Genomic DNA, 27,803 nt, shown 5'->3' with positions numbered 1-27,803 from the left:
TCCATAGTTGTGGTTGATTGGATCAATTCTAGCTCTTTGTAAGATGGGGTCCTGAACTCTGATGACCCAACTTTTAACATGTATCTTATAATAATGTAATAATGAAGTTGTATAGTAATGGAGGGTATATTGTGGTACATAGTATCAGACACTGGTACCCTTTGAACTATATATATTGGGTACCTGCTACACATCTGATGACCCAGTCATACACTAGTGGACGGTATGGTTTTACAAACCATCACATAGTGATAACCTTTGAAATACAAATTGTACCTGCTATAGACCTGGGGCCCGTTGCAGAAAAAGTTGCAATCAAACGCAACTCTAAAAATCAAGCGCAAGTCTCAAATGCGCGCTGTTGATTGGTTGAAAATCAAGTTGCGCATGATTTTTAGAGTTGCGATTGATTGCAACTCTTTCTGCAACGGGCCCCTGGTGATATAGTCATATACGAGGCGAGGGTATAGCACATTACATACCATCACATAGCGGTACCGTTTGAACTACATCTGGTACCGGCTACAGACCCGATGATCCAGTCGTATACTAGGGGAGGGTATATCGGCATAGCCCTGTTGATGCATGATCTCATCTAGCTGCTGTCGCTTTATTAGTTCCACCCAGTACTGGAGGTTTTCAAAACAAATAAAAATAATCAAATATTCGTTACAGATGGGTTACTAGCAGACAGAACAAGGAATGAGGGAGAAAGAAAAAGAGAAAGAGAAAAAGAGAGAGAAAAAGAAAGAAAGAAAATGATAACGCGAGTGAGAGAGAACAATGGCTATCAATCAATATTGTAGACAATTACACTTCATTCAGCATCTTAATACATGAGTACAATGGTCATTCCAAATATAATTCAATTAAATTCAGTATCATTTTATTGTCTACATGGAAATTCATTTTGCTCACATCACAAACATTTGTAATAAAACATTACATATCACATGCATAGATACAATTATACATAATTGCATTAGAAAGCGACAAATACAAAGGAAATTGTTTTCAGGATTGTCTTCAGGATAATGTTAATGTTTCTCCAATAATTCATAGTTAATGATATATTACATATAATTTCAGGAATTCTAAAAGGTAAATAAGCATTGACACCCCAAATTGGTATCAAATTTCAAAACTGAAAGTTTGCAATTGATATTCATAAACAAGGCCATTTCATACATATTCATCTCTCATAGTATTACAAACTGACAACATATTATGGTGCGGTATTAAAGGATTAAGGGTTATTGCCAAATTGAAGAATATTATGTAATTAATATAGTTTTACCCTGAAAGAGACAAGAAACAATACCCATGTACTTACCTCTACAATTTTGCAATCCCCATCCACAAGACCAAGCTTTGAAAGAAATGATGCAGAATTAACCCTCGCAGGTGAGCTGTTCTGGCGTATAGTGCTGTCTGCACTTGAAGTACTTTTAAAAAAAATCAAGAACACCGTTGTTTAATTCATTGTAATGAATCTTAAAGTTGATTTATATCCAGTAAAAATATGCTAAATACCTAAGGGTGCCTTATACATGTAAATGATTTATACATTTCTAGTATTTTCATTTATCTAAAATGAATTACATGATTGATTAATAATCTAATCTATCAAATAAATCTTTTAAAAATACACACTAAAACATCACATCCCCACATCATCATCACCCTTCTCCTCCTGCTCATCACTATCACCATCATCATTAGCAGCACCATCCTCATCATCATCATCATCATCATCATCACCACCACCACCACCACATCATCATCTTCCTCATTATCACTAACATCACCATGTATTAAAGATTCAGAAGCAAGGATACTGACCTGTTAATTAGATGTGAGTTTGGTGAATTCAGGCAGTAGGAATGGTAGTATAGGAATGCTTTTGAAGCTAACTGTAGTAGAGTGCTCTGTATATGTGCAAGGTAACATTGGTCCGTCTGGAAGTGCTTGTTCCGACTTACAATGGAGTCAAGAACATTGCCCTGAACAGGAAAAAACATACAAGAGAAGAAATTAACAACCTGTATAAAAAAAAATATCTGAAGAAAACTCCTGGGCCCCGTCTTACAAAGAGTAACGACTGATCCGATCAATCTCAAGTATATGGCAAATCCATCAATTTCATAATTTTTTCTTTTGGGAATTTGCTCAAGGTCCATTGAAAACAACGAGAAGCATACTGAATTGTAAGAAAACAGTGAATGTATGAATATACGTCATTTCTAGAAAAAGTTTTGAACAAATGCTGCTGGCTTTCCATAGTTGGGATTGATCAGATCAATCGCAACTCTTTGTAAGATGAACCCCAGAACTCCACTTAATGATGTATATTTCAGAAGTATTTCATTACAACCCACCTTTACTGCAAATTAAATTTATAAAACAACATTGAGTTAGCAGTTAAAACATTTATTAGTTTTACCAAGTAATATGTTGTGATGTATACAGATAGCTTGAAAGCAAGAAAACAGAAATGCCTCCATTAAAAAGTTGACCATCCTAAAAAACAATGACTAGTAATCTGAAATTCGGAGATTGATACTGGATACAGAAATGCCATCTTCCTCCCTTCTAAAAAAATAACAGAAGTCCTCAAAAACACACAATATTAATTCAATAATTTCGAGATTTCGGTACTAGATACATAGTAAAAAGAACTCTAAAACACTATTCACTTTGAAATTATACCTGTATGTTCTAAATGTATAGATAGCTTGAAAGCAAAAAAAATCAAATGCCCCTTGCCCTTTCCAAAAAGGACCAAAGTCCTTAAAAAAGGCAGGATATAAATCCAGAATTTGGAGATGGGTCCTAGATGCATAGTTATTATAAAATATTATTCACTTAGTATTTAATTGCAAAATTATTCATGTACCTTGTACGCTGGTGTCCAAAGAGTTTGTTGGTCATAGTCGAACAAGGTGACATATCTGCGTACTGACGATGGCAAGACTCTTGCTAAAGACTTTGGTTTTGAGAGGCCCACAAGTTTCATCCTGGCGAGGTCTGTCATGCATAGCGGCTTCGTATGCCATGGCACAACAAGGTGGTAGCGACTACAAGACAAATTCAAAAAGAAATTTTATTTGATGCCATGATGTGTTATATTGTAATAACACTAAAATTACAAATATAAAAATAAAATCTTCTTTTTTTTATAAAATCTTCTTTTAAATCACATTCCATATTGCAATTTGATAACATTAAAAATACAATAACATGTATATTTATTACAAAGAAATGCATCACATAAATACAGTTACAGCTTCATTAAATTGAAATTAATTGATTTTCCACTTTCAATAAATGAAGACCCCGATAAACAATGATGAAGGGTCTGTGAGTGATAAAAAAAATACATAGTTGACAAAAAGCTGATATTGAAAGTTCCGATACTTCTTTCCAAAGGAAATTTTAAAAAAAAGTTTAAAATATGAAACAAAATATCTGAAAGCATCTTCAGAGCTGGTTTAATTATTCCATGACAATTAACATGTAAAATGGGATGTGTGCAAACTTAACATGTCTCTTTAGCTTCCAACAAGTTTGATCACATTCAGTGATGTTGATCTGCTAAAGAAGTAAATAGTATTTGAAAGGGATGTTAACAAAATCAAGAAGATTGAGTTGGCTACCTTGAGTGCCCGGGGACGAACAGCCAAAGAGTCCTGACCAGTGAATTGACCTCTCTGCATAAAGGTGAAAGGTCAAAGGGTGATTTACAAATTAATTATCACAATTGCAATATAGTTCAAAGAACATAATATGAAGGTTCATTTGTTGCATAAATAAGAGAAATCACAGACATCTTTATGAGCAACGAACCCTTATTGCCGTACTGGGCCTGAATCAATTGAGAATCACTTAGGGATTGAAGCTAATGAAAGTTTGGAGGTATTTCACAAAAAAGGACGACTTTCAGAATAAAATATTCCATATCAATGATTCTACTAAAATCTTACAATTTTCAACTTTTTGAACAAATACATTATTACCATGTCATGAACTCTGGATGCATTATAATCTACTGTACAAATTGAGTAGTGAATGGATAAGTGTTGTTGCCAATATAAGAATATTATATGATCAGCAGATATCTTGTCCTAAAAGATATAACATATTTCACAGTAAATTCAAGAGTTAAAATAAATCCCGACATCTGAGTGCAAGAAGCAAATGAAAAAGCAATAACATCATATCCTCTCTTGAATTTTCCCTATTGATGAGATTTTGCAAAAATATTTGATGTATGAAATGTACAAGATGATGTACCTTTCTTTGGTGGGTGAGGCAGCAATAACGACAGTCCTCCCTGATAGAAGTGCATAGATGAGATGAATGGCAAAGACATAACGACTGATGAATTCTTTGATTCCTGAGCCTATTAAACAAAAACAAAAATTGATAATAATATAACAATTCTAACGATTATGTTTAATTTGATACACACAAATTAAATCAAATCATACCAAACCAAACCAGACCAAATCAATCCAGTCCAATTCAATTCAATTAAAATCAAATCAAATCAATTCAAATGAAATCAAATCAAATGAAATTAAATCAAATCAAATCAATTCAATTCAAATAAAATAAAATCAAACCAAACCAAACCAAATCAATCCAATTAAAATCAAATTGAATCACATTAAATTAAATCAAATTAAATGAAATCAAATAAAATCAATTAAAAACCAAATCAAATCAAATAGAATAAAAAACAAACCAATTCAAATCAAATCAAATCAATTCAAATCAAATCAAATGAAATGTTACCTGGTAGATCAGAGTTAGTGCTAGCTAGCCTAGATGCATAGCACCCTACTGGTACTTTAGTATTCCTACGTAGTACTGGTTCCTGCCCTGAAGGCACTAGGTGATACTTGTCTAGACTCTCCCCACTGCTCGCTGTCAAAGGAAATCAACAAGAGAAAATCCTTTTTACATCATGAACAGTGGCTCCATAATAATAATAGTGATAATGATGATAATGATAATGATAATAATAATAACAATAATTATTATTTATTATTATTAATAATAATATGCAACCTTTATGTAGCGCTTAATACAAATGTTTCAAAGTGCTGCATACTATTACCCCGGCTTTAGCACGGCTATCCTGATCGGACGCTTGACCATTCACAGAATTCCTTCCTACCGGGTACCCATTTAATACACCTGGGTGGAGAGTGGTGAATCTAGACCAGCACTTTGACAAAGGACGCGAGTCCTGCGGTGGGATTTGAACCCCAGACCTTGTGGTTTGAAGTCCGGAGACTTATCCACTGAGCCACAACACCTCTACATGAGCCTTGGGCTTCCTAAAAATAATAAAACAGGAGTGCGGGATCAAAACTCCAACACCTTTATTTACAAGAGGCATGCAAGCAGAACAGTGGAAGATCTACGGAAGGAGGGGGGGGGGGGTAGGACGCATTACATCGCAGTTCATCGTTATTGGGTAAAACAAACTTGTCAAATCCCTCCCCCCTCTCAGCAAAAAGCTAGATCCGCCACTGATGTAGCTGCCAAGAAAGCATTTCAAAGGAAAAATAACTTATGAAGTACATGTATTCAACAACAATAAATGCAATATCCATAATACACTGCATCCCCTTCTTGCAGTCAAAGTAATGTAATTTCACTGATTTGACTACATTGAATTATTCACTTATATATCACATCTACATTTCAATCCCTAACCTGCATTTAACCTAAAATGTGACCTACATGTATGACCCCTATTAGACAAACAGGGTCATGTGGTCCAGTGGTTAGAACATAGGACTCATGATAGGGAGATTGTGAGTACAAATCCTCGCTTAGCCGCTATCTCCACTTTAACCAAAAATGCCCAAGAGTAATTTCTGTCGTCTATATGGTCAACCATAAAATGTTTCCAGTGTAAATGGTTATTCCAGCTTGGCGTTAACATGGCAGAAACAACGCTCCTGAGTTCCTACAGGAGTTACTTCAACAAAAAGTTACAGAAATATCTCTGAAGGTCAGGATTTCTCATCTTGTTGTAAAAAGGAGAAAAAGGGAGTAAATTTCATTGAGCATCATAGAAAAAAAAGTGGCTGGTATTCATTCATTATAACTATGTTCAAGATTTAAGTACAAAGGATAATAAACGGGTTTACACTTGGATCCTCTCACCAACTGCAATGGAGCAAAGTCATTTTGATTAATAAAGTGTAAGATGGAGATGTGAAAATGGAGGGAAAACCATCATCAGAGTCAAACGTGAGAGTGCACTTTACCCAAGCATGATAATATTTTGTTTTACCCATGAAATGAGTTCATCAGTTGCATAAGGAAAGAGAAAGCAATTACATTTTTTTTATGTAATTAAAAAAAAACTTAATGCTTGCTTGCCAGCAGTATTTTTTTTTCCTTGTCATACTCACCTTTGTATATATTATAAGTTTTATGCTTTTTTGCATTACTCGTTCTTTTTTTTTGTAAAAAGTGATTTGTATGATGATTGATCTTATTTAAGATGCTATCAAACTGTTGGTATCATTATTATTGTTATTATTATTATCATTCTTATTGCACACATATATGATTTTTATGAATAAATGTAGTTTTTAAATGAGATGCTTCAATGACTAAATATGGGGTATATTCAAGCATATAAAGAGACGTGGTATTACAAATACTGACAAGACCATGAAGTTTTGACCCTGCATATTATCACCTTTATGTCTCAGCTTCCCCTCTTCTTTGCTTGATGTGGTTTCCATGGACACACCATCCTCCTCCCCCGATGACAGCTTGAGTGGGTGTGGTCGATAAGAGGGGTGTGGCTCACCATCAGATGGCATCTCCAAGGCAACCGCATCCCTCTCCTCTTCCGGTGGTAAAGCATTGGAGGTATCAATGGATGACGGTGATGATGGAGGATGGGGATGCACGTCACATAACACCTTCGATGAGAAAACATCGCCATTCTCCAGCCCGCCCCCATCCTCCTCCTCTTCCCCTGGTGGGTGCGGCTGGCAGTGGTTGTTGTGGGCGGGGAAGGGGTGTGTCCCGGGATCGGAGGAGGCTGATTGGAAAGAGCAAGTCGAGGAAGCTGGAGAAATCAACTCAAATAGCATGCAGGTTGGAAGGCAGTGAGTAGAAAAGCATGCAGTGGCAATGATGGTCATGATTAGGATTAGACGATGGTGATGATCGTGGTGCAGTTGTGGTAGTAGTTATGGTGATGAAAATTTAGTGCGTTGCAAAAATATCACAAGCCATTTAATCCATCACATAGCCATGCACAATGAACCAAATAGAAACAAGACATACAAAAACATTAATATCAAAAGACATAAGAGCACATGGCATAAATACATGAAATGCAAAAAATACATCTCATGCAAGAGTTAATAAGCAACACAAAAAGGGTTAGTACCAACATTCAAGCATGCCCAATTTTCGATTCATATATTTTTTTTGTGTGTGTGTAGTATCAAAACATGTTTGGATCGTAAATTACATGAAAGACAACAAATGGAAGACATTATGAAGTAACAGCAGACCAACATAAAATAAAAAGATAAATAAAAGTGACATGAATACAACAGAAAACATGTACAATGAAATCAGAGAAACCATGATTCAAAAGAAATATTCACATGGTCAAATATTGAAGGGTTTTATACATGTATGCATACATAAATGAAGTAAAGATGACAATAAACACATTCAACATGACAAATAAGGTACAAGTACATGTATGTGACATAAAAACAAATAATGGATATAACCAAGTTGAAGACAAAATAAAAATAGGATGAACATTTAAAAATGACATATTGAGACAAAAGAATAAAAACAGAAGTGCAGGTAAGATGATGAAGAGGAAGACAGGGAAATGAAAAATGAAAAGAATGGAAATGCCTTATTAGTTTACATGAGCAAAATCAATCCATGAATTAACAATAGGCATGTCAGCATGATTTACATTGTTTGAGGCCATTAATTTTCAATTCATGGAATAAGTTCATTCTTCAAGCACGATACACCTGGGCCCTGTCTTACAAAGACTTATGACTGATCCAATCAAACTATGGAAAGCCAGTAACGTCAACATCTAAAATACATGTTGTTTGAAATATTTTCTAGATATAATGTATAATCATACATTCACGGTTTCTTGACGATTCAGTGTGCTTCTCTTTGTTTTCAAAGGACATTGTGCAAATTTCTGACAGAAAAAAATTATGACATTGATGGATTTCCATACACTTGAGGTTGATCGGATCAATGGTAACTCTTTGTAAGACGGGCCCAGTTCAGGGAAACATAATTCAATTTCAAGACTTGGTAACCTGCTTCTAACACTGTTAAGGCTAAACCAAATTGCTGATTAAATTTGAAATACTGTATTGCAAACGTTGTAACATATTTGTAAACTAAAAAAATAATCTTCTTGAAGAATGGGGGGTGGAGGGGCTCCCTTAGACAAACTCTGACCAATTTGATATACATTTTATTTTCCCTCTGTGCAATTTAATTATGGGATATACATGTACGTGTAGAAAGGGGAGGTCTTATTATTGAAAATTGAAACATCTAATCATTGTTCAATGTGAAATAAAATATAATCAATTATCATCATCATCAACATCCTACTTCTCCCCCTCCTCCTCATCACCATCGCCATCTTCCTCCTCCTCATCTTCATCATCATAGTCTTCATCATTATCATCACCACCATCATCATCATCATCATCATCATCATCATCAGCATCATCATCATCATATTATCATCAACTATCATCATCTTCATCACCATCATCATTGTCTACAGTTTAATCATTTTAATTGCAATCATCATTATAGTGCTTGCTGATTTATTTTAGAAATAGAAGCTTACCTGATGACGATCTTTGCGGATCTGTCAGCGAGGAACGGGAGATATCAACCCAGCTACCAAAATTTTCTTCAGTGAAAAGGCCATCCTTGTCTAGTAATGGGGTAATAGGGTCTGGACATAAGAATAGCTCCTCCATGCTCTCATCTACCTCATAGTAAAGAGATCTAAGGAGAGAGAGAAAGAGAGAGAGAAAAAAAAAAGAGAGAGATAACTGGAAAGGTTTTGTTGGGGACAGGGAGGGGTGAGGGAAAGAAATGAAAGGGGAGAGTAAGAAAGAAATGAGATGGGAGAATGAAAGATATGGAGAAGAGCAAAAGAGAAGAGACAGAGATAGTTGAAGACAAAGCACAAGAAAGAATGAGCTCCAGCAGATGACACACATTTTAGATTTTATATTTTTCATAATGTGGTATAGCATAATTAAACATAAACTCAACAAGTAAAGAACACAAATAAACAAGAGTAACTTTAATAGACATCCTTCATGAAGAACATTTTGCAATTTTTTTCAATATATGCAACCTTGTAACTAAAGAAAACAAATCTTCGTCATTAGTATTCCTTTATCAGTAACAAACTGTTTTCAAGTTTTTTTTTTCTAATATCATAAAAAAACTCTGGACATTTAGACACGATCGTAAAGGAATATCTTGTGAATCAAAACTAATGTTTGGGTGTACATGTGTGTGTGTGTATTTGTAACCAACTGAACATTGTATCTTTTTTTTAAAGATGACAAAAAAACATGTATTGAATGAAACTGTACCTTGGCAAAGATACTCACTCTAAAGATGCATAGGTTGACCCCATGACAAAGCGAGCTTCATAGCTGGGTGGCAGCGAGTCAAAGACGGAGGAATCTTCCTGGCAGGATGAGAAACTCTCCATGGAAACGGATGCAGACTAGATAGTGATGCATTCCAGGATGGTTAGACCATGCAGAGCAGCAGGGATGGGTTAGATAGAGGGAGGAGAATGGAAGAGAGTAAGCATTGGAGTTTTTTAGACAGATATTTACAATTAAGCAGAAGGCACGGTAGAAGAGGGGGAGATGGGGGCGTGAGGAAGAAAAGATGGGGGAATCATGAGGGAGAGGGGAAAACAAAAAGGAAGGAAACAGAGGAAGAGGAGGTGAAAGAGAAATTGGGTAAATGGAATGGGGGTAGGATGAGATGCACCATGGGGGCGGGTGTCAGGGAGGAAGGGAATGGAAAGGTGTGTAGAGGAAAAAGAAGGAAGTGAAAGAGGAATGGGGTAGAGATGGAATGGAAAAGGAAGGAGACAGAGAAAGGGGAATGGGGAGGGTGGCGGGAACAGGCGTGAAATGATGGGGTGGTGCAGAGACAGAGAATAGTGGAAATGGGTGCAAAGGAGACAGAAGAAGAGGAAGAATAAAGAGGTGAAAACAGAAAGGAGCAAGGGGAAGGAGCAAATGGAATGGATAGGGGAAGGGAGGAGAGATGAAAGGTGAGAGAGAGAAAGGGGATGGCAAAAAGGGTGGAAAATAAAGGAGACAGAGTAAGAGGAAGAAGAAAGAGGTGAAAACAGAAAGGGGGACAGGGAAGAAACTTATTGGGAGGGGAGATGCAAGATGAGGGGGGATGGAGATGGTGGAAGGGGGAAGGGGGAGAGAAAGGGAGGAGATATAGGAAGAGGTACAAACAAATTATGGGAAAATGGGGAATGAGAAAGTTTAAACAAAGAGACAAAGAATGGAATATGGTGGTAACAATAGACAAAAGTGAAAGGAAACACAAAATCACAAAGAGAAAGAGATACATTTACACAAACCAATAAGAGGAAATGGATTACAAATCAAAAGACAAAGCAACAAAACAAAAACAAACAGAAAATTAGGAAAATGATGTACATTGTAGATAAAAGAGAAAATACAGAAAAAAGGATAGTTAAAGGAGATATAGAAGCTAAACATAAACATACACAATTGAACAAGAGGATAAAGAATTCAACATTGTGTTGAGGGAAAAACAAAACAAAGTGGAATGAAGACAAGGTATGAGAAAACAAGGAAGAGGAAATAGCAAGGGAGAGTTATAAACATCTTGATCTAGCATTTTAACAAACATTTGGTTTCACATTTGGTTCATTAAAAATGCATTATTCTCAAGCCAATTATTCATTACATACAAGCTTTGCTTCAATAAACCATGTCAGTGTTTCCATGCTGTTTAATATTACAAGGAAATGGCAGGACATTTTTTTAGATGTATAATGTGGTTTGAAAACATAATAAGTACCAGTAAAAGTTTCTCTGATCTACTGCACAGTGAAAATTAATCTTTAATGTTATTTCCTGCTTTCATTTCTTTGTATTAGGTTGCAATTGCATATAGAAACAAAAGCAGTTAGAATTTATTCAAAGGTGTAACCCTCTAAAGCACAGAAGAATGTTAATATCATTTCATGCAATGATTGACAAATCCCTCAAATGAGTAAATTTCAATAGTAAAATAACTGCAAAACACTACAACTAACAATTAAAAGTTGTAACAAAGAATTATATACAGATTTGACACACTGTAACAAAGATCATTTTGTCACCACTGTGGGCTGAAGTGAAAAACAGTCAACTGGACTTACTGGAGAACTTTCTACATACATTAACTATGAAAAACAAGATATATCCCTTTCACCTAATAGTTTCCCTGCTATTACTGTTTCGTAATACTGTCAAAAATATAATTTGGAAAAGAATGTTTCAGGTGATCTCCTCTTTCAAGATCAACCCAGTTGGCAGTTAAGTACTTTTTTGCATGAACACTTCATTCAAATAATGGCATAATTAAACATAACTAGAAAATAAATTTGCTGAATTTAATCTGCCTTGCAAAGCATACCCCTGCATTATTTTCTTCATTTTGTGAAAATGTTTGTATTGTGATCTATGTGACAAAGCTAATATTCACAAAACCTGTGTCAAGTTAAACCATAGTCTAAATCTGGGATATATATGGAAAGCCAATGTGACAACCCATATTTGGCTAAAATGTTCCATTTCATTAAAGGTCAAGTCCATCCGAGAAAGATGTTTATATAAATCAAGAGGAAAATCAAACAAGCATAACAATGAAGATTTCATCAAAATTTGATGTAAATAAGAAAGTTATGACATTTTAGATTTTCCAATCTTTTGTTGTTTTTCTCTTTTTTGCTGTTGCTTTTGTGTCCCTTACGACAATGTACTATTGTTCATTTCAATTGTAAATATGTAAGCGAGTCAAGATAAGTCTTGGTTCTTGTTCCCCCTTCTGGTACTACTTAAGAGTTCAGATCAAATCAAGTAAATATTCTTTTATTTTTGTGTCAATAAGGTGTAAATTATTGTCATATTGTCACATACGACACAGCATGGAATTGCCCCCCAAATTTCATTGAAACTGCCAGGTCTGACGATCAAGTTGCCATTTATCTGGCGGTTACCATAGTAACAGTCAAATACAGGGCTACTTAGCAAATCAAAACCTTATGAATTTGCAGAAATTGTTAGATTGTTGAAAGTCTGGTGCAATGAAATACTTCAAAATTAATGGAAAATGGAATACTTATTATTCCCATGAACTTATTAATCACTTTAGTCAAAAATCTGCACATAAATTGAACATTTGTTATTACAGATTGAAGTCACATTTAGCTTTCCATAGTAAGTGAATACTGTAGGTTTGTACCATAGGTCAACTCTGCGCATGTTTGTGGATACAGGCCTATATCATGTACTTACCATGCCCTGGGATCTCTTGCCTAGACCATGGAGTTCCCACTGACAGTTTGCTATACATTGCCTACATAGGGAAGATAGGATGAGAAATATGATGAATACGATATATGTTAGAAAGGAATGCATCCAAATTTATTTTGAAAATAGTCTATTATAATTTACTGAATGGTATTCATACATTACTGAGCTAATTAATGACAAGCAAACCAATAAATTTTCAATTATTTTTCTAGATTTTTTGTTGTTGTTTGCATCTAAGCAATGTATATATGAAGGTGGTTTCTGTACAAATTTGATCTGTTTTCATGTGGATGTAAGCTCTCTGGGAGTGCAAATGAAGATACTGACTTAAAATAAAATCTATTTAATCATACAAAACAGAAATATAGAAATGATGATGTCGATGATGGTGATGATGATGATGATTATAATGATGTTGATGATGATGATGTTGATGATAGTGATGATGATGGTATGTCTTCCCTAAAGACATACTTTTTTCCGCCAAAATTGATTTCCCTTTTTATCTCGAATGACTGATTGTAATTTTAAAGTTAAATTATTATTCATACATTGGACGCACTATGGTACTTTTTGTTTTTAATGCCTCTAAATATCCATTATTATTATTATTATTATCATTATTATTATGATGATGATGATGATGATGATGATGAAGATGATAGATTGATATGGTGGTAGTGGTGATGGTGTTGGTGGAGGTAGTGATGGTAAAAATAGTTATGGCAATGAGAAGATGGTGGTGGTAGTGATTATAATCATGACAATGAAGATGATAATGGTGGTGGTGATGACAATGATGATGATAATGTTGATGAAGATTGAAAAGGATGACAAAGATGATGATGATGAAGACTTCTAAAAGAAGTTCCAGTTAGAATACTTACAAGTTAATTGCATTGAGGAAGTTAAGAGTGACAGTTCTCCCTATAGTGAGGAGGGAGACTGATGGCTCCACAAGAGGTGACTCCTGCTTCTCCAGGTGGAGAATATTACCATCTCGGCAGTAAAACTAGTAAAGAATAATGATAAAAAGAAATAGTCCACGCTCCTTATTTCTCTATAGAAAATGAATTCACCAAGATTCTCTACATGTATGTCATTTAACTTTTAGATTTACAACACAGTATAGCTCTAGTCTACAATTGTAGACCCACATCTGCAGTGTGTGTATCACAGCTGATTCAAGGAGTCTGCATAGCAGACTAGGTCTACTAGAGCCTGCAGATCTGGCTTCGCTCGCCCTTTCAGGCTGGTTTGCTTCGCAAACCAGCTGCAGATCCCACTTCACGAGCCATTCAGAGTCTGCATAGCAGACTAGTATAGCTCTTTCTCTCTTCCCGGACAACATATACATCACTCACAGTGAAAGACAGTAAAGCAATCCGAGATGACTAGTATTCTTACCAGTTCCTTGGCTCTAGCCGCTACCATCCATTTTTTGCATTTCATCTGGTTTACAGTACTGTCATTTCAGAATTTCACCAAATTTCTAGATAAAACATTCCTATCTCTCTTGATCCATCTTTCTTGCCTTTATATTCATCTCCAATCATTTCCCCCCACTCAATCTCTACACAGCCTGCAAGTTCTTTTAGGGCCTGGTGACACAAACATTAGCGAGTGATTGTGCAGCTGATTTCCATGACTGATTCCATTGACATATGGTCAATCATAAAAACAGGGGTGTGTGTGGTAACAAATATAAAGATCTGAAAAAATCTTAAACTTGTAGAAAAAGTCTGAATTAGAAAGAGCTCCCATACTTTTGTACAGAGGAAAGCCAAAAATAAGCTGAAATTAAGCTGAAAATCAAAACGAAAAAAATCGGAAATCAGATAAAAATCTGAACTCTCACACCCCTGTAAAAATCAGCCTTGCGACCAATCACTAAGCTTTACGATACAGGGCCCAGACCTACCTTTAGTAGTTTTCTTAACCGGTTGAGCCCCTCCTTAGCCCCATAGCTGCATAGTTCGTGTAGGGTTCGAAGACTGCGATCGAACCTACGAGGGTTGATGGCTCCGACTATCTGGGGTTGGTAAGGGGCGTTGGGGTCGTTGTTGGAATCGGTATCTTCTGTCATCTCGGAGTGGCTGGAACTTCCTTCGGGAGAGGAAATTAAAATAAAGCCATGGTAATGAATTTACACAATCATTATTAGTTGAATTATTGTATTCTTAAATAGAATGGAGTTTATTTTTGTTTTGTCTTTGCTTTTAGAAAAGATTTGTATTTATGTTTTTTCTGAGTTTCAGTGTTGGTTGTACTCCATTGTAGTGAAGAAGTTTGTTTAAAGCTAAATTACAGTAGTTGCAGTAAAACACTAATTTCGTGAGAAAGTCTGTAAAACCAAGGTTAAGTATGACTTTATCATCGTGGATCTAGATCTGGTACAGTTACATAAACTGAACTTTGTGAAATCATAAAATCTAAGCTGAAATACGATCACACTGAAGATCGCCAACACAGATAGGCACACGTGGGACAGTGTATTATTATTGCTGGAATAAAGACCCGACGGAAGTGACCGAATCCGCGCTTATTTTGCTTATTTCTCAGCAATTACACAATTTCTTCCAGAATCCTTTGGCAAATATTTTTTATTCATACAAACAGACACTTGGGAGGTCATTATATTAGATTCTGTAAAAAGTCATTTTGAGATCGTTACCAGAACTGGAATTTACCTTTAAAGGTTAATACATACAGTACATGTAGCTACATGTACTTATCATACTGTTTCTCAGTCTCGACTTTTGTGGTTGCCTAACAGTAGTGGACATCATGTGAAAAGATCAACAGAATCTTTAAAAAAATTAAAGTTCTTCTTTAAAGACACATTTTCTGAGGTTACCTTTTCTGTGCATTGGTTTTTGTTGCTGCCAAACTGTTGGTTTATCGTTAGAATTATTCGTGTAATCACTTCATTGGAGAGAGAAAGGGGCTTATCTTACTTTTTCTGAGTCTTGATTTTGATGGTTGCCTAACTGTATCTTCATCACTGCAGTAACCCTCTTGGTGAATGTTCTGTGCAGAGACTGGTTTGGACTTGCTGCTCTGGGGATCAGAGTACCTCTCCTTTAGACGACGATACCTCATCTCCATCTTCTTGTTCTTTTTCTGTAATGTTAAGTGATAGGAGGGATGTAGAGAAATTGTTAACATATCACAATGGTCATCTTTATTAAGCAAGGCAAGTGTCAAATTTCAAGGTATTTTAGGAACAGAGCAAGAAACAATTATTGTATTGGTGAACTGGAGCATAATCATGATCAATATCACCTCAGCATCATTATTACCATCACCAATATCATCTTCATAATCACCATCATCACCATCACCATTATCATTATCATCATCACCATTATCATTATCATCATCACCATTATCATTATCATCACCATTATCATCATCATCACCATCACCATTATCATTATCATCACCATTATCATCACCATTATCATTATCATCACCATCACCATCATCATCACCATTATCATTATCATCACCATTATCATTATCATCACCATCACCATTATCATCACCATTATCATCACCATCATCACCATTATCATCATCATCACCATCACCATTATCATTATCATCACCATCACCATTATCATCATCATCATCACCATTATCATTATCATCACCATCACCATTATCATCACCATTATCATCATCATCATCACCATTATCATTATCATCACCATCACCAATATCATCATTATCATCATCATAATCACCATCACCACTTTCATCATCGTCGTTGTCATCATCACCTTCATCATCATCATCATCATCATCATCATCATCCTCCTCCTCCTCCTCCTCCTCATCATCACCATCATCATCATCATCATCGTGTAAATATATCACCACCCTGCATTGAAACATACATTTTCTTACAAAAAAGGGCACAAAGTCTTCAATCTTCAATATTTACCAGAGCTGGGGTAACGGCCTCCAGGATGACCTCAATCTCCCTGATTGCCTTCTCCACAGCCTCCAGCTCCTCCCGCTTCCTGGCGTACTCCTTCAGCTCCGCCACAATCTCCTGTTCCTGCTCCTCCGCATCCCCCACCAACTCCTCCTTGGGGCCCGACTCTTCTACCTCCTCCTTCTCCTTCTCCCCTCCTTTCTTCTCTCCATCGTCTTCATCTTCCCCTTCACTGCCACTCCTACCATTAGTGGTGGGGGTGGTGGTAGTGGTGGTGGTGGAGGTGGTGGAGTTGGAACGTGAGATGTGGTTCTTTTTATGGATGTGTAATCTGGCACATTGCACCCTAGACTCCTGCTTAACTTCCATCTCCTCGAGCTGTGTCTTAATGCTCTCTGTGGAAAAGGGCAAGATGAGGATTATTGCAACAATGACTTTTAACTTTGGTATCATATACACTGTATACTGTTTATATGAGTATTTGTCAGAGTAGTACAATAACAATGAAAGTGATCCTTCCCTTGTTAATCACCCTCGAGTGAATCGAGTGCTGTGTTTTCTCTTTCTCCCATCTGCCCCCCCCCCCTCCTCAAACCTATCAATGCTATTCTTACTAAACTCTTTATAATGCCATTCCCTTGTCAAGTTGTTTGTTATCATTTCAACAATGATTTCTTTTACAATTCTATTATGCACTGCTCCCTTTATCCCTCTCCTATCTCACCTTCTCCTGTCTCTCTCTCTCTTTCTCTCCTTTATTCCGTCACTCTTTATCTCTTTCCCCTCATTTTGTCAATTTCTATATCACTCTGCCCCCCCCCCTGTGTTTATGTGTGTGGTAGTACATCTCTATCTCTCTCTCTCGAGAGTTGCCGTACCTTTAGTGAAGATAAGATCCGCCAATCGTCTGATCATCTCTTCCCTAAAGATGACATAGTTTCCATAGCGATAGTACTGACTGACTTGGTGGAAGGAGGCTATAATGTGCTGGAGATTGGAGCGGAGTTTGCTGCAGGGGAAAAAAAAGCAAAACCAAGATCAAGGTCAGATTGATTCAATAACAATAGCAGGTTAACAGGAAAGATGATATGATAAAAACAAATTTGCATAACAGACTTCAAAACAAGGCACAGGATGCCACATCAACAACTTCAGTATATACCATTATGCCACGTAACCTTAGAACACAACATATTCCATCAATGTACACTATACATGTATATTGAACCCCATTTCTCCTGCAAATGGTTATTTATTATGATTTTCTTTTTTTATAATCCTTTTCTCTTAAATTATTGCCTATTTTCAATTTAGCCTTTAAACTATGTATACAATGTATATCCAAATTATAATGAACCACTTTTCTTCTGCAAAATTAAATAGTTTCATTTGCAAGGTTGTGATTTTCTGTGCACAATTTGTTTTCTTACATAAATTTTCCTTTAACCTTTAAAAGACCCATTTATATACATGTATCCATCTACAGTTCCCTTATAATAACTGAGTCCAGAAGAACACAGAAATCATGTATTTTCATAGTAGGATCTTTGTAATGTATTGTTTAAAAAATAAACAGAACTAGAACAATAATTAGCTTGTTAACTTGATGACAAAAATGTAACATTATCTATCCATCCAACTTCATATTCTGCTGATCTGTAAGAGCTTTTTATATCACAATCTTGCAAATGTGGTGGTTCCTAACAATTTATATTATTTTTGTTCACTATTTTACCCAACCTATAATTATGCCTATTTTGACTTAAAATAAGTCCTTTTGAAAGTTTCTCCAATACTCACTTTTTATCAGCACTGATATAAGCCATGCAGAACGGTCTGACAAATCCTCTGGCATGGATGTCGTACAACGTAAAATGGTGGATCTATGCATGCCGCAAAACCAAAGAAAGAACAAAATATAATATACATCTGTACCCTCAATAAATAAGTTGTGATGAAATTATAACAGCAACTTACATACGAACAGTGCACTTTGGATTAACAGCCAGCGACATTTAATGTACAAAGTGTAAATGATTTGTAGGGACAGTATAAATATTCCATTTAAAAATCTTGTCTATTCCGTTTCTGAAACCCTGTAATGCAGTTTCAAACTTGACCTAAAATAAAAATTTCTGACCTGTCATAGGAAATGTACAGGACAAAAACATAAATTCTGCTTTGCAAAGGTAAATACCTGCCAATTCTAAAAGCAAAGAAATAGAAACAAATTACTCAGAAATTGCCAGAAATAGGAATGACAATTTTCTTTTTCCCCAAATAGGAATATTCATTATATAATAGGAACACTTTAGTAGGTATAGCCATGTATGAAAAAAAAAACAGAAAAAAAGCAGTCTGTGGGGTCATGCTGTTTCTGAAGTAATCACAGGAATATAATTATAATCTTGGATTCTCCTTACCAGCTCATATAACAACTGCTTTCCGCAAACCCATTATGACTGCAGGATATCTTTAATCAATTCATGCTATAACCTCATTACCATGGTAACGTGATCCTGCTGACTGCTACTAAACTCACGATCAGCATATAAGTACTTTCTAAAAAACAAATCATATAACCTGCAGACAATAGGAAGATTCCATTTCCATATGGGGGGTATGCTCACATTGGATAAATTTCTTTCTGGCAATTTGGCACTGTGTACTTTTTTTACAGGGAATTTTATTTTATTTGTTAAGTTTTTTATTTTCAGGGACTTCTTTTCACAAAATACTGCATGAATCTGCAAACATTGGATAAACTGTAACATTGCAGTGAATGGGGGTTTTTCAGGGCACTTTTGAGCATTTCAGGGCTGAAATCGCCCCCAAGCCCCTGTGCAGAATTTCATTGTTATGTTATTAATGGGCAGGGGTGCGTGCGTACAATGGCTGATGACAACCTAGTGTGTTTCACAAGTTCTTGGAAAAAAATAAGAGATACATGTATCTCGCAATTCAATTTCCCTCCCATTGTAATACATCCTGTTTCTGTTTGAAGATCCTATCCAATTTTGGCAACAAATAGAAATAACAATCTAGGGAGCTTTTCATGAAAAGGGGGGTTGTTGCAAGAAAATACTTGCAATCAATTGCAAATAGTGATAAGTGATAGATCGATTTTAACCATAACCCTATAAACCAAATCAATTTATATTTGATGATGCAAGAAGCAGACCATCAGTCAATCGCAAAATTTGCAATGAAACGCATGACTTTCAATTGATTTTGAGACCTAAAATCGATAGCATGTTTCGGTTTTATCCACAAAATTCTACACACAATCAGACACATGTGTTTCTCAGACATTTCAAAATCATTTAAAGTTGTCGGAAATGTTGTTAAAATGCTCTCCTGAAAGTCATTTGATTGTTACGTGCATGAAAAGTAGTGTCAAATATCTTCTTTTAACCCTATCTAGGCCGGGGGGGGGGGGGGGGGGGCCTCGGAGGCCCCCCCCTCGGAGGCCCCCCCCTCAACGATTCGCGCGATATTTTTGCCGCGCGGAATTTTTTTTTGAACGCGCCGCTTGCATGTGGTTCCGAAATTACGCAACATTATGTAAGTGCATGTCAGACCAAAAATTGCTCAAAAACGTGATTTTGTGTACAGTCAATGCAAATTGTGTTTTCAACCAAAAATCATAAATGTATGATTATTTTTAGTTTTGCTGGTCTAAATGTATTGATTTTATGCTTTTTATGATCTAAGAAGAGTCCCCAACAAATTTCATTGAAAAAACAATGAAAAACAAAAGGTCCCAAAAACAAGGAAATACATAAGAAATTGCAAAAAACAATATAATACATAAGAAAATTATTTGATATCGGAATTTTTTTAATGAACACTTGCTAAGAACACCACAAAGAGTTTCTATACCAAAAATTAGAACATTTGGAGCTTTATTTAGGGATTTAGAGGAAAAAGTATGATTTCGCATACTAATTACGCATAAATTAGCATAATCACTTAATAGCAATTTGCATGAAATAAATTACTATACAATTTTGTAGATTATGTCCTAGACAACACGCGTGCCAATTTTTAGCGTGATCGCGCGGTTGACGGCCGAGATCTCAAGGGGGGCCTGGGAGGCCCCCCCCCCCCCCCCCCCCAGCCATATGAACTCCCAAAATACCCCGGCCTAGATAGGTTTAAAGTATACAGAGCGATACTCTTGATTTCGGGAAAATTTCAAAGTTTTTTTAGAAAGAAATGTGAGCAAAACGTGTGCATTAATGATCAATTTTGACCTCCACATTTGGGTGGATAACAAACATCAAACATTCTGCAAACGAGCCCTAAGCACTTCACGCAATCTCTGCAGGCCAAGGGGGCTCTTACTAGTAATTGTGGACTTTTTTTACCAGGATATCAACAGCAAAAGAGAAGTCTATTATATTGACTTTATTCTGCCTCTTTCAGTTAAATATGGGTAAAAATTTATCTGTGCTTTGTATCTTTATACCTATTTTCGCCTTTACCAGGCTACTATTTGATATAAGGATCAAGAAAGTAAGGGGAAAAAGAATGTGAGTGTTGCATGCCTCAACACAATGAGACTGAATCCATAGCTCAGTTGATATAGCACTGATCATGCACGCCCAGGTCTTGGTTTCAAATCCTCGTCAGGGCAGTATATTTTTTTTCTAACTTTCTATCAAGAAAGTATAATATTCTGGGACAAATCTCTGAAGAGATTCTACCTTAACTAGGTTTGGGATTCTTGTTTTATAAAAAGGAAAGGAAATAACAAGAACATGAATCCTGCTTCCCAGCTGATCTTTTGGATTTTGACCCCTTCATGTCATTATGGGAAACAACAGTGAGTCTACATTTAAAAGATAAATTCCAGTTGTGGAAACAATTTCAAAATGAGATTGTAGAGAATCCAATCAAATGACCAGCCAGTCTGGATAAATAAAAAAATATACATATATGTGCCGGAGGATTCTGGGGAATTTTGTAATTGCTGAGAAATTAGCAAAACAAGCATGAAATTGTCAGGTTTTTATCCAAGCAATAAAAATACACTGTCCCATGTGCGCTTATTTGTGTTGGCGGTCTTCAGTGTGATCGTTTTTCAGCTTAGATTTCATCTTAGATCTGTACTGATCATCTAGATCTGTACTGATATAGTGACAATTTACCTTGATTTACAGACTTTCACATGAAATCTCTGTTTACTGCAAGTACATGTACATTCGTTTTAACTTTAATAGTATTTTTATAGATTCTTGATTCTTGACTATATCCATTTTGAAATAAGGAAATATCAAACATTGATTAAGTCACGCGCAGTGGGGGGAGTGGTTATAAATATAATACATAAATCATCTCCAAAACATATTTTCTGTATCTACTTTTGTAATCTTGCAGCTCGGGGTTTTGATTGAATCACATGTTGCTAGCCAATGACTTTCAATTTCTAGAATTTATTTATAGTAATCATTACTGGGACATGATTTTGCTTTACCAAATTCAATTAGCATTTTTGGTCATTAAGAGGAAAGCTCTCAACTACATTCTGAAAACTTCTATGTCAAAAAATCTAGATAAAAGAGTTTTTGTGTAGTGCTCAGTCTTTTAAAATATGTGCGATGTAAAACAAAGGGTATGTGATACCAGGAAAATGTATAACCACTGCTAGAATCTATCTTGAATTGCCTTTTAAAGACCTAGACCTGTATTATGAAGTCAGGTTAAGACCATGGTTTAACTCTGTGTCAAAATTATGGAATGCTGAAGAAAACTATCTTATTTATTTATCATTCCAAAACAGTTAGAATGATTTGAGAGAAAAATGATATGATGCATTGAAATCATACTGTTAGAGATTTTAACTATTGGCTATCCATGGTTAAACCACAACTTTAAACCAGAGTTTAAATAAAATCCGACTTCAGAATACGGCGCTTGCATTATAACCATGTCTTACATAGGAATAAGTGTTATCTTTCTTATCCTCTAGCATCACTGAGGTGTCTTCTGAAAGCTTGAAGGTGTTCCTGTGGAGAGGGAGAAAGAAAACAAAAGTGAAAGTCAGAACTCAGAGAAGCAAGGCATGAAAATCACCTACTTCAAACATCAGTCCTGGGATGGTATTCAATTTGATACTTAAACCAGAATTTAATAGGTATTTTACTCAGTATTTTGTTTAAGTCAAATACTTAACAACTTTGGTATTCAATTGCATATTTTGGGAAAATTATTTTGCTTTATAAATCTAAGTCAGCTGCCTACCAGACTTACATGCAAGTCTGGCTTGTGTGCAGTGTACAAACGTGATACGCGCAGTCATACATTCTCTGCATAGATAGATACATAAATTGCGCACTATTTGGCTCAAACTTTATGACGTCACAACGGTTATCTAGTATATTACTTATATTTGGATGGACAAAGTAAAAAACTTAGATGTAATCTGAATATGAGTTTAAGCATTTTCTTCTAAAGCCAACTGTACAATGCTATCAAAACGTAAAATACTGGGCAAAATTAATACTTCCAATTGAATACCGACCCTGTACTGCAGTATTATCATGAAATAAATAGTTGGTGATTTTTCACTGACAGAGCTGCAGTTACAAGCTAAGTGAATACAGCAGCGAATTTCCAATCCTCTTGCCAGCACTTCTCATTAAATTTTAATCCAATAGATTTTGTAAAATCAACAAGGAAATCATTGAAATGGGTTTCATTGCAATTCCTGAGCTGAATAGCTGCCAACAAAAGATTAGTATTGAACTGGCATACATGCACCCCTTCTCTTTGCATTTTAATTTTTTGAAACAAAATGAATACATGTAGACAGTTTCTCTATAAGGGGGCCAGTCAAATGTATTGCTGTTCACATGCGTGACCAAGTTATTTCCAAACACCCCCTACAACCGATTTTTTTTCTGTGTGCAAAATAACCCCTAAAAAAGTTTTTCGCAGGCTTTATTTACACAATTTGGCCCCTAAACAAGTTGTCGCCAGAATATGACCTCAGGGAAAAAGCTTGGGGAAAAAACATACCCTAAACAAGTTTGGCTAGTCTTTAAAAAAAAAAGCTTTGGAAAAAAAACCATACCCTAAAATTTATACGTTTGACCCCGCGATTGATTATTGACCAACCAGTCTTTCAAAACCACCCTTTTCTCGAAAACTTAACGAGTGCACGCGCAGCCCGCGTCCAAAACTGAAAAAAAAACACCCCTTCAAACATGCTTTTTTTTTTTGGTCAGGCATGTGTACAACAATATATTTGACTGCCCCCCCCCCCCCCCCGGGCCTACGGCCTACAGTAGGTCCATGCATACTATACACTGTACATCAGATTGTAAAAATTGTTGTCAGAGTCCATTCACTTTATTTCTAAATCATTAAAAGCCAATCTTTCTGAAAGCATGTACATGTCATACCGCACGTGTCATAAAGGACCCTCTGGTTTTTCATGAGATGCAAACTTGCAATACTGTACATGTACAGTACAAGTTTAACTGTGATCCAGTTCTTTTTTTTATAATCATGTTTATTAAAATGGTTTCACATTTTTTATACATGTGTAATTTGCATGTATTGTCTCTGTATTTGAGATAATTAAAGGTAAATGACAGTAGTTGCAGTAAAATATTTATTTCGTGAGAAAGTCTGTAAAACCAAGGTTAAGTATTACTATATCATCGTGGATCTAGATCTGGTACAGGTACATAAACTGAACTTTTTGAAATCATAATATCTAAGCTAAAAAACGATCATACTGAAGATCGCCAACACAGATAGGCACACGTGGGACAGTGTATTATTATTGCAGGAATAAAGACCCGACGGAAGTGACAGAATCCGCGCTTATTTTGCTTATTTCTCAGCAATTACACAATTTCTTCCAGAATCCTTTGGCACATATTTTTTATTCATGAATACAAACAGACACTTTGGTGATCATTATATTAAATTCTGTAAAAAGTCATTTTGAGATCGTCCCCACAACTGGAATTTATCTTTAAATACAACATTCAAATTTATTAAAAACTCTAGTTTTCTTGCTACTAGTATTTTGAAAACACAAAAATAAACGTAAAACATACAATTTAAACCTCTTTTTTTTATATACACCCTATACTGTACATGTCCAGGGTATTCAACATGTACATGTGTGTAAAAATTAGCAAACCTTTACAGTACCCCGGTAGTAATAAATTCAGACTTTAATGTACATGTAGTGTAGGCCTGTGGCATTTAAAGAAACGAGGCCCCAGATGGAGAAGAAATAATGAGAGAGAGAGAGAGAGAGAGGAGGAATGGAGGAATGCTGCCTCCATACTCGTCAGGTGATTGATAAAACATTTAAGTCATGTGACCAATTTTAACTATTCCTTGTCAGCACCTACACTTTATATCAACTCTGGCATCACAATCAAAAAGCCTGGAAATGTCACTACGAACTAATGCACGAGAAGGAATAGGAAAGGTTGGGCAAATGCGGGGGAGATAATCATGAGCACTCTTAAAACCCTCTCAATTAACCCTTTTATTTCTTCTGTTACTTTTCTCCTTTTAATTTTGATAAGGAAGACACATAATTCAAGGGTGCCCCTTAAGAAATGTGGCAAACCAGAGAAAATATGTAGTAGGATGATCCACGTCAAGTATCAAGAGACCATTTTTATTTGCTTTGGCCATGGAGATACAGACTGCTTCATGAGGCACTTTTGATGAAGGGTGTGTTGAATTTTCTGATGCTAGACTCCACACTAGGTGGTTTCAAACCGCCTCGATCACAAGAATCCCCGTTAAATTACGAGAACTTTTTTAGGCTGAAAAATACCCATTAATTATTCCTGCATTCACACCGCCCTGAAACATACACTTCGGGATAAGTTCCTGAAGTTACGAGCATGCGCAGTATGGTCTGATAAGCAGCAAGGCGCGAAATTCAAAATCACTAGCCCAGCAGCAACCCATGCACGGCGCCGCACCCAACGACACGCTGGGCTAAAAGTTCCCGTAATTTGCTTTCAGACCGCCAAAATACCCACGACCTTGGAAAAATCCCCGCGAAAGTTCTCGTAATTTCGCCAAGTACCTACTATTTATCGGGTATTTTCTTTCGGGGATATTACGCGTAGTTTGCTTTCACACCGCCAAAATACCTGGTATTTTCTGATCGGGGTAAATTTCCCGATCAGAGAATACCTGGAACTGGCGAACTTCGAGGCGGTCTGAAACCACCTAATCACAAAGCGGAAGATCTTCACTGTGGGCTAACTTTTATGCAACATTTCTGCATCATACTCAATTGATTTTTTTCCTCATTTAAAACCCACCCACTGCCAAACCAGGCCAAGGAGCTATAATGTGCAGTGTAAGTCGACATGCTTGCAGTGCATATATATGAACTTTTAAAAACACTACCGGTATATTATATTAGGCAAAGGGTAAAACCAAGATTAAGATCTTTGCTGTGTTCGATCAAACTCCAATATCCAATCACATTTTTCATCAATTACAAGACACCCTTTTCAGCATTTTACACTTGTTTTGAAAAACAATTATTTTTTATGATCAATGAAACATTGCTTCATTATAAAGGCAACTGTGGTCTGAACTACACAGCGACAACAAAAATAAATTAATAAAATAAAGTGCATACTTGTACATGTAATAAACAACCCCAAATTATATTTTTAGGACTGTATTTTTCCATAACAAAATATAAATAAAAAATCTTTATCTCACTGGATGGCATAACAAACCTCTTCATACTCCTTGCATATTATTAAGGGTACTAGGAACAGAATTGTGCATAATTAGGGACGAGTACTGCTCTTTCCGTGAGCTCCATTTGAAAGTGATTATCATTATGATTGCTAATGGTCTCAGCAGCCAAATGGACTGGCAATAGGGATATTCTCGTACATACATACTGTACATACACAGCAAGTGCATAACATTTCTCTGTCCATATACACCATGGCCCGTATTCTGAAGTCGGGTTTAACTCAGGTTTAAAGTTGTGGTTTAAGTATGGATAGCCAATTGTTACATAAATACAGTAGAGATATCATATTTCAGCTCATTTGGCTCTCAAATCATTCATACTTGTCTAGAGAGTATAAATATATGTAGATGATCGTCTTCACCATAGAAGAATCAGGAGAGCACAGTAAACATAAGAAACATACAACTTAATACAAATTTTGACACTTTTGGCTTCCCATAATTTTAGCACAGAGTTTAGACCATGGTCTAAGTTAAACCTGACTTCAGAATACGGGCCCATGTAAATATTCTCACAATTATGTTCACAAAGGATGATCAGTTTTATTGGTATTGTTCGAGATGAAACATTAAAAAGCAAAATACATAAAACCTGTACAATGGAAAACAAACCCAGAAAGAAGAATGACCAAAGTCTCATTTATGAAGACTTGTTATAATAACAAATACATAATGTCTATAACAAGTTTACTATTGATCAGCCAATCAAATTGAATGATTTCAGTAGCTTTAAACTATTATTGCAAATTTTTTAATATAAATATATTTTATGACATGGGCCCCAGTACAAAGGAGTCTTCCTATGAGACCGAGACCGAGTATCCATGAGGCCAATTTTTCTCAAATTTGTTTTTCTTTCATAATTGTTGAAACTCAAACTGCAAAGTAATGGTGAAGGGCATATTTCAGTTTACAATTGAAGAATCTACATGTAACAGTAGGTTATTATTAACAGAGAGTCTTCAATTAATGTAAACAATCATCTTGATAAAAAAAGAGAGAAAATCGGCCTTGTAGACCCTCCCCCATTATCATGTAATGTAAAATGCATACAGCACACAAAGCTGTGGAATCTCAAAGAAACACAATAGAAATTGTATTATTTATTCTTACGTTGTTCTAGCATAGTTGGTTGCGTTATAATCCACGGCCATGATCTTGACAGCGTACATGTTCTTGTCGAAGCTGCTGCCCCCATCTTTGGGGATCGTTATCTGCAAAGAGGATGAGAGAGGTACTGTACACATCAGAAAAAATTTGCAAAGAAACATGGTGTGGCTTCAGAGTGACAATCTTTTTCTGCATCCTATGCAGATATTTTTAAGAAGAGGTCCAAGGGGAAAAGACTCTGAACAGTATTTACACTTTAAATAGAGCCCTACATAAGAACTACTATACCAAAGTGTTAAAACAACAAAAAATACAGATTTTCAGAC

The 27,803-nt window shown here is 35.9% G+C and overlaps 1 protein-coding gene across 2 annotated transcripts in view; it reads right to left on the bottom strand.

Annotated features, from left to right (window-relative positions):
- LOC129259558 (guanine nucleotide exchange protein smcr8a-like) overlaps positions 1-27,594 on the bottom strand; it is a 34,227-nt gene extending 6,633 nt beyond the window's left edge. Inside the window, exons 1-19 of one of the 2 annotated variants that reach the window (XM_064098376.1) lie at positions 27,481-27,594; positions 22,541-22,610; positions 18,400-18,482; positions 17,478-17,608; positions 16,606-16,994; positions 15,614-15,779; positions 14,578-14,762; positions 13,544-13,668; positions 12,639-12,699; positions 9,684-9,802; positions 8,900-9,063; positions 6,728-7,105; positions 4,798-4,929; positions 4,294-4,402; positions 3,657-3,710; positions 2,897-3,077; positions 1,843-2,003; positions 1,334-1,445; positions 483-629 (exon numbers count right to left, since the gene is read on the bottom strand). In XM_064098376.1, the coding sequence (XP_063954446.1) occupies positions 507-629; positions 1,334-1,445; positions 1,843-2,003; positions 2,897-3,077; positions 3,657-3,710; positions 4,294-4,402; positions 4,798-4,929; positions 6,728-7,105; positions 8,900-9,063; positions 9,684-9,802; positions 12,639-12,699; positions 13,544-13,668; positions 14,578-14,762; positions 15,614-15,779; positions 16,606-16,994; positions 17,478-17,608; positions 18,400-18,482; positions 22,541-22,610; positions 27,481-27,539 (2,802 nt within the window). In that variant the 5' untranslated portion in view covers positions 27,540-27,594 and the 3' untranslated portion in view covers positions 483-506. The remainder of the gene's footprint in view (positions 1-482; positions 630-1,333; positions 1,446-1,842; positions 2,004-2,896; positions 3,078-3,656; positions 3,711-4,293; positions 4,403-4,797; positions 4,930-6,727; positions 7,106-8,899; positions 9,064-9,683; positions 9,803-12,638; positions 12,700-13,543; positions 13,669-14,577; positions 14,763-15,613; positions 15,780-16,605; positions 16,995-17,477; positions 17,609-18,399; positions 18,483-22,540; positions 22,611-27,480) is intronic. The other variant, XM_064098377.1, reaches the window with a different exon arrangement.
- Between the last annotated feature and the right edge of the window lie 209 nt (positions 27,595-27,803).

Source organism: Lytechinus pictus, chromosome 4 (genome assembly GCF_037042905.1).
Source record: "Lytechinus pictus isolate F3 Inbred chromosome 4, Lp3.0, whole genome shotgun sequence".
Taxonomy (NCBI): domain Eukaryota; kingdom Metazoa; phylum Echinodermata; class Echinoidea; order Temnopleuroida; family Toxopneustidae; genus Lytechinus; species Lytechinus pictus.
This window is presented reverse-complemented; position numbering and strand designations above follow the sequence as displayed.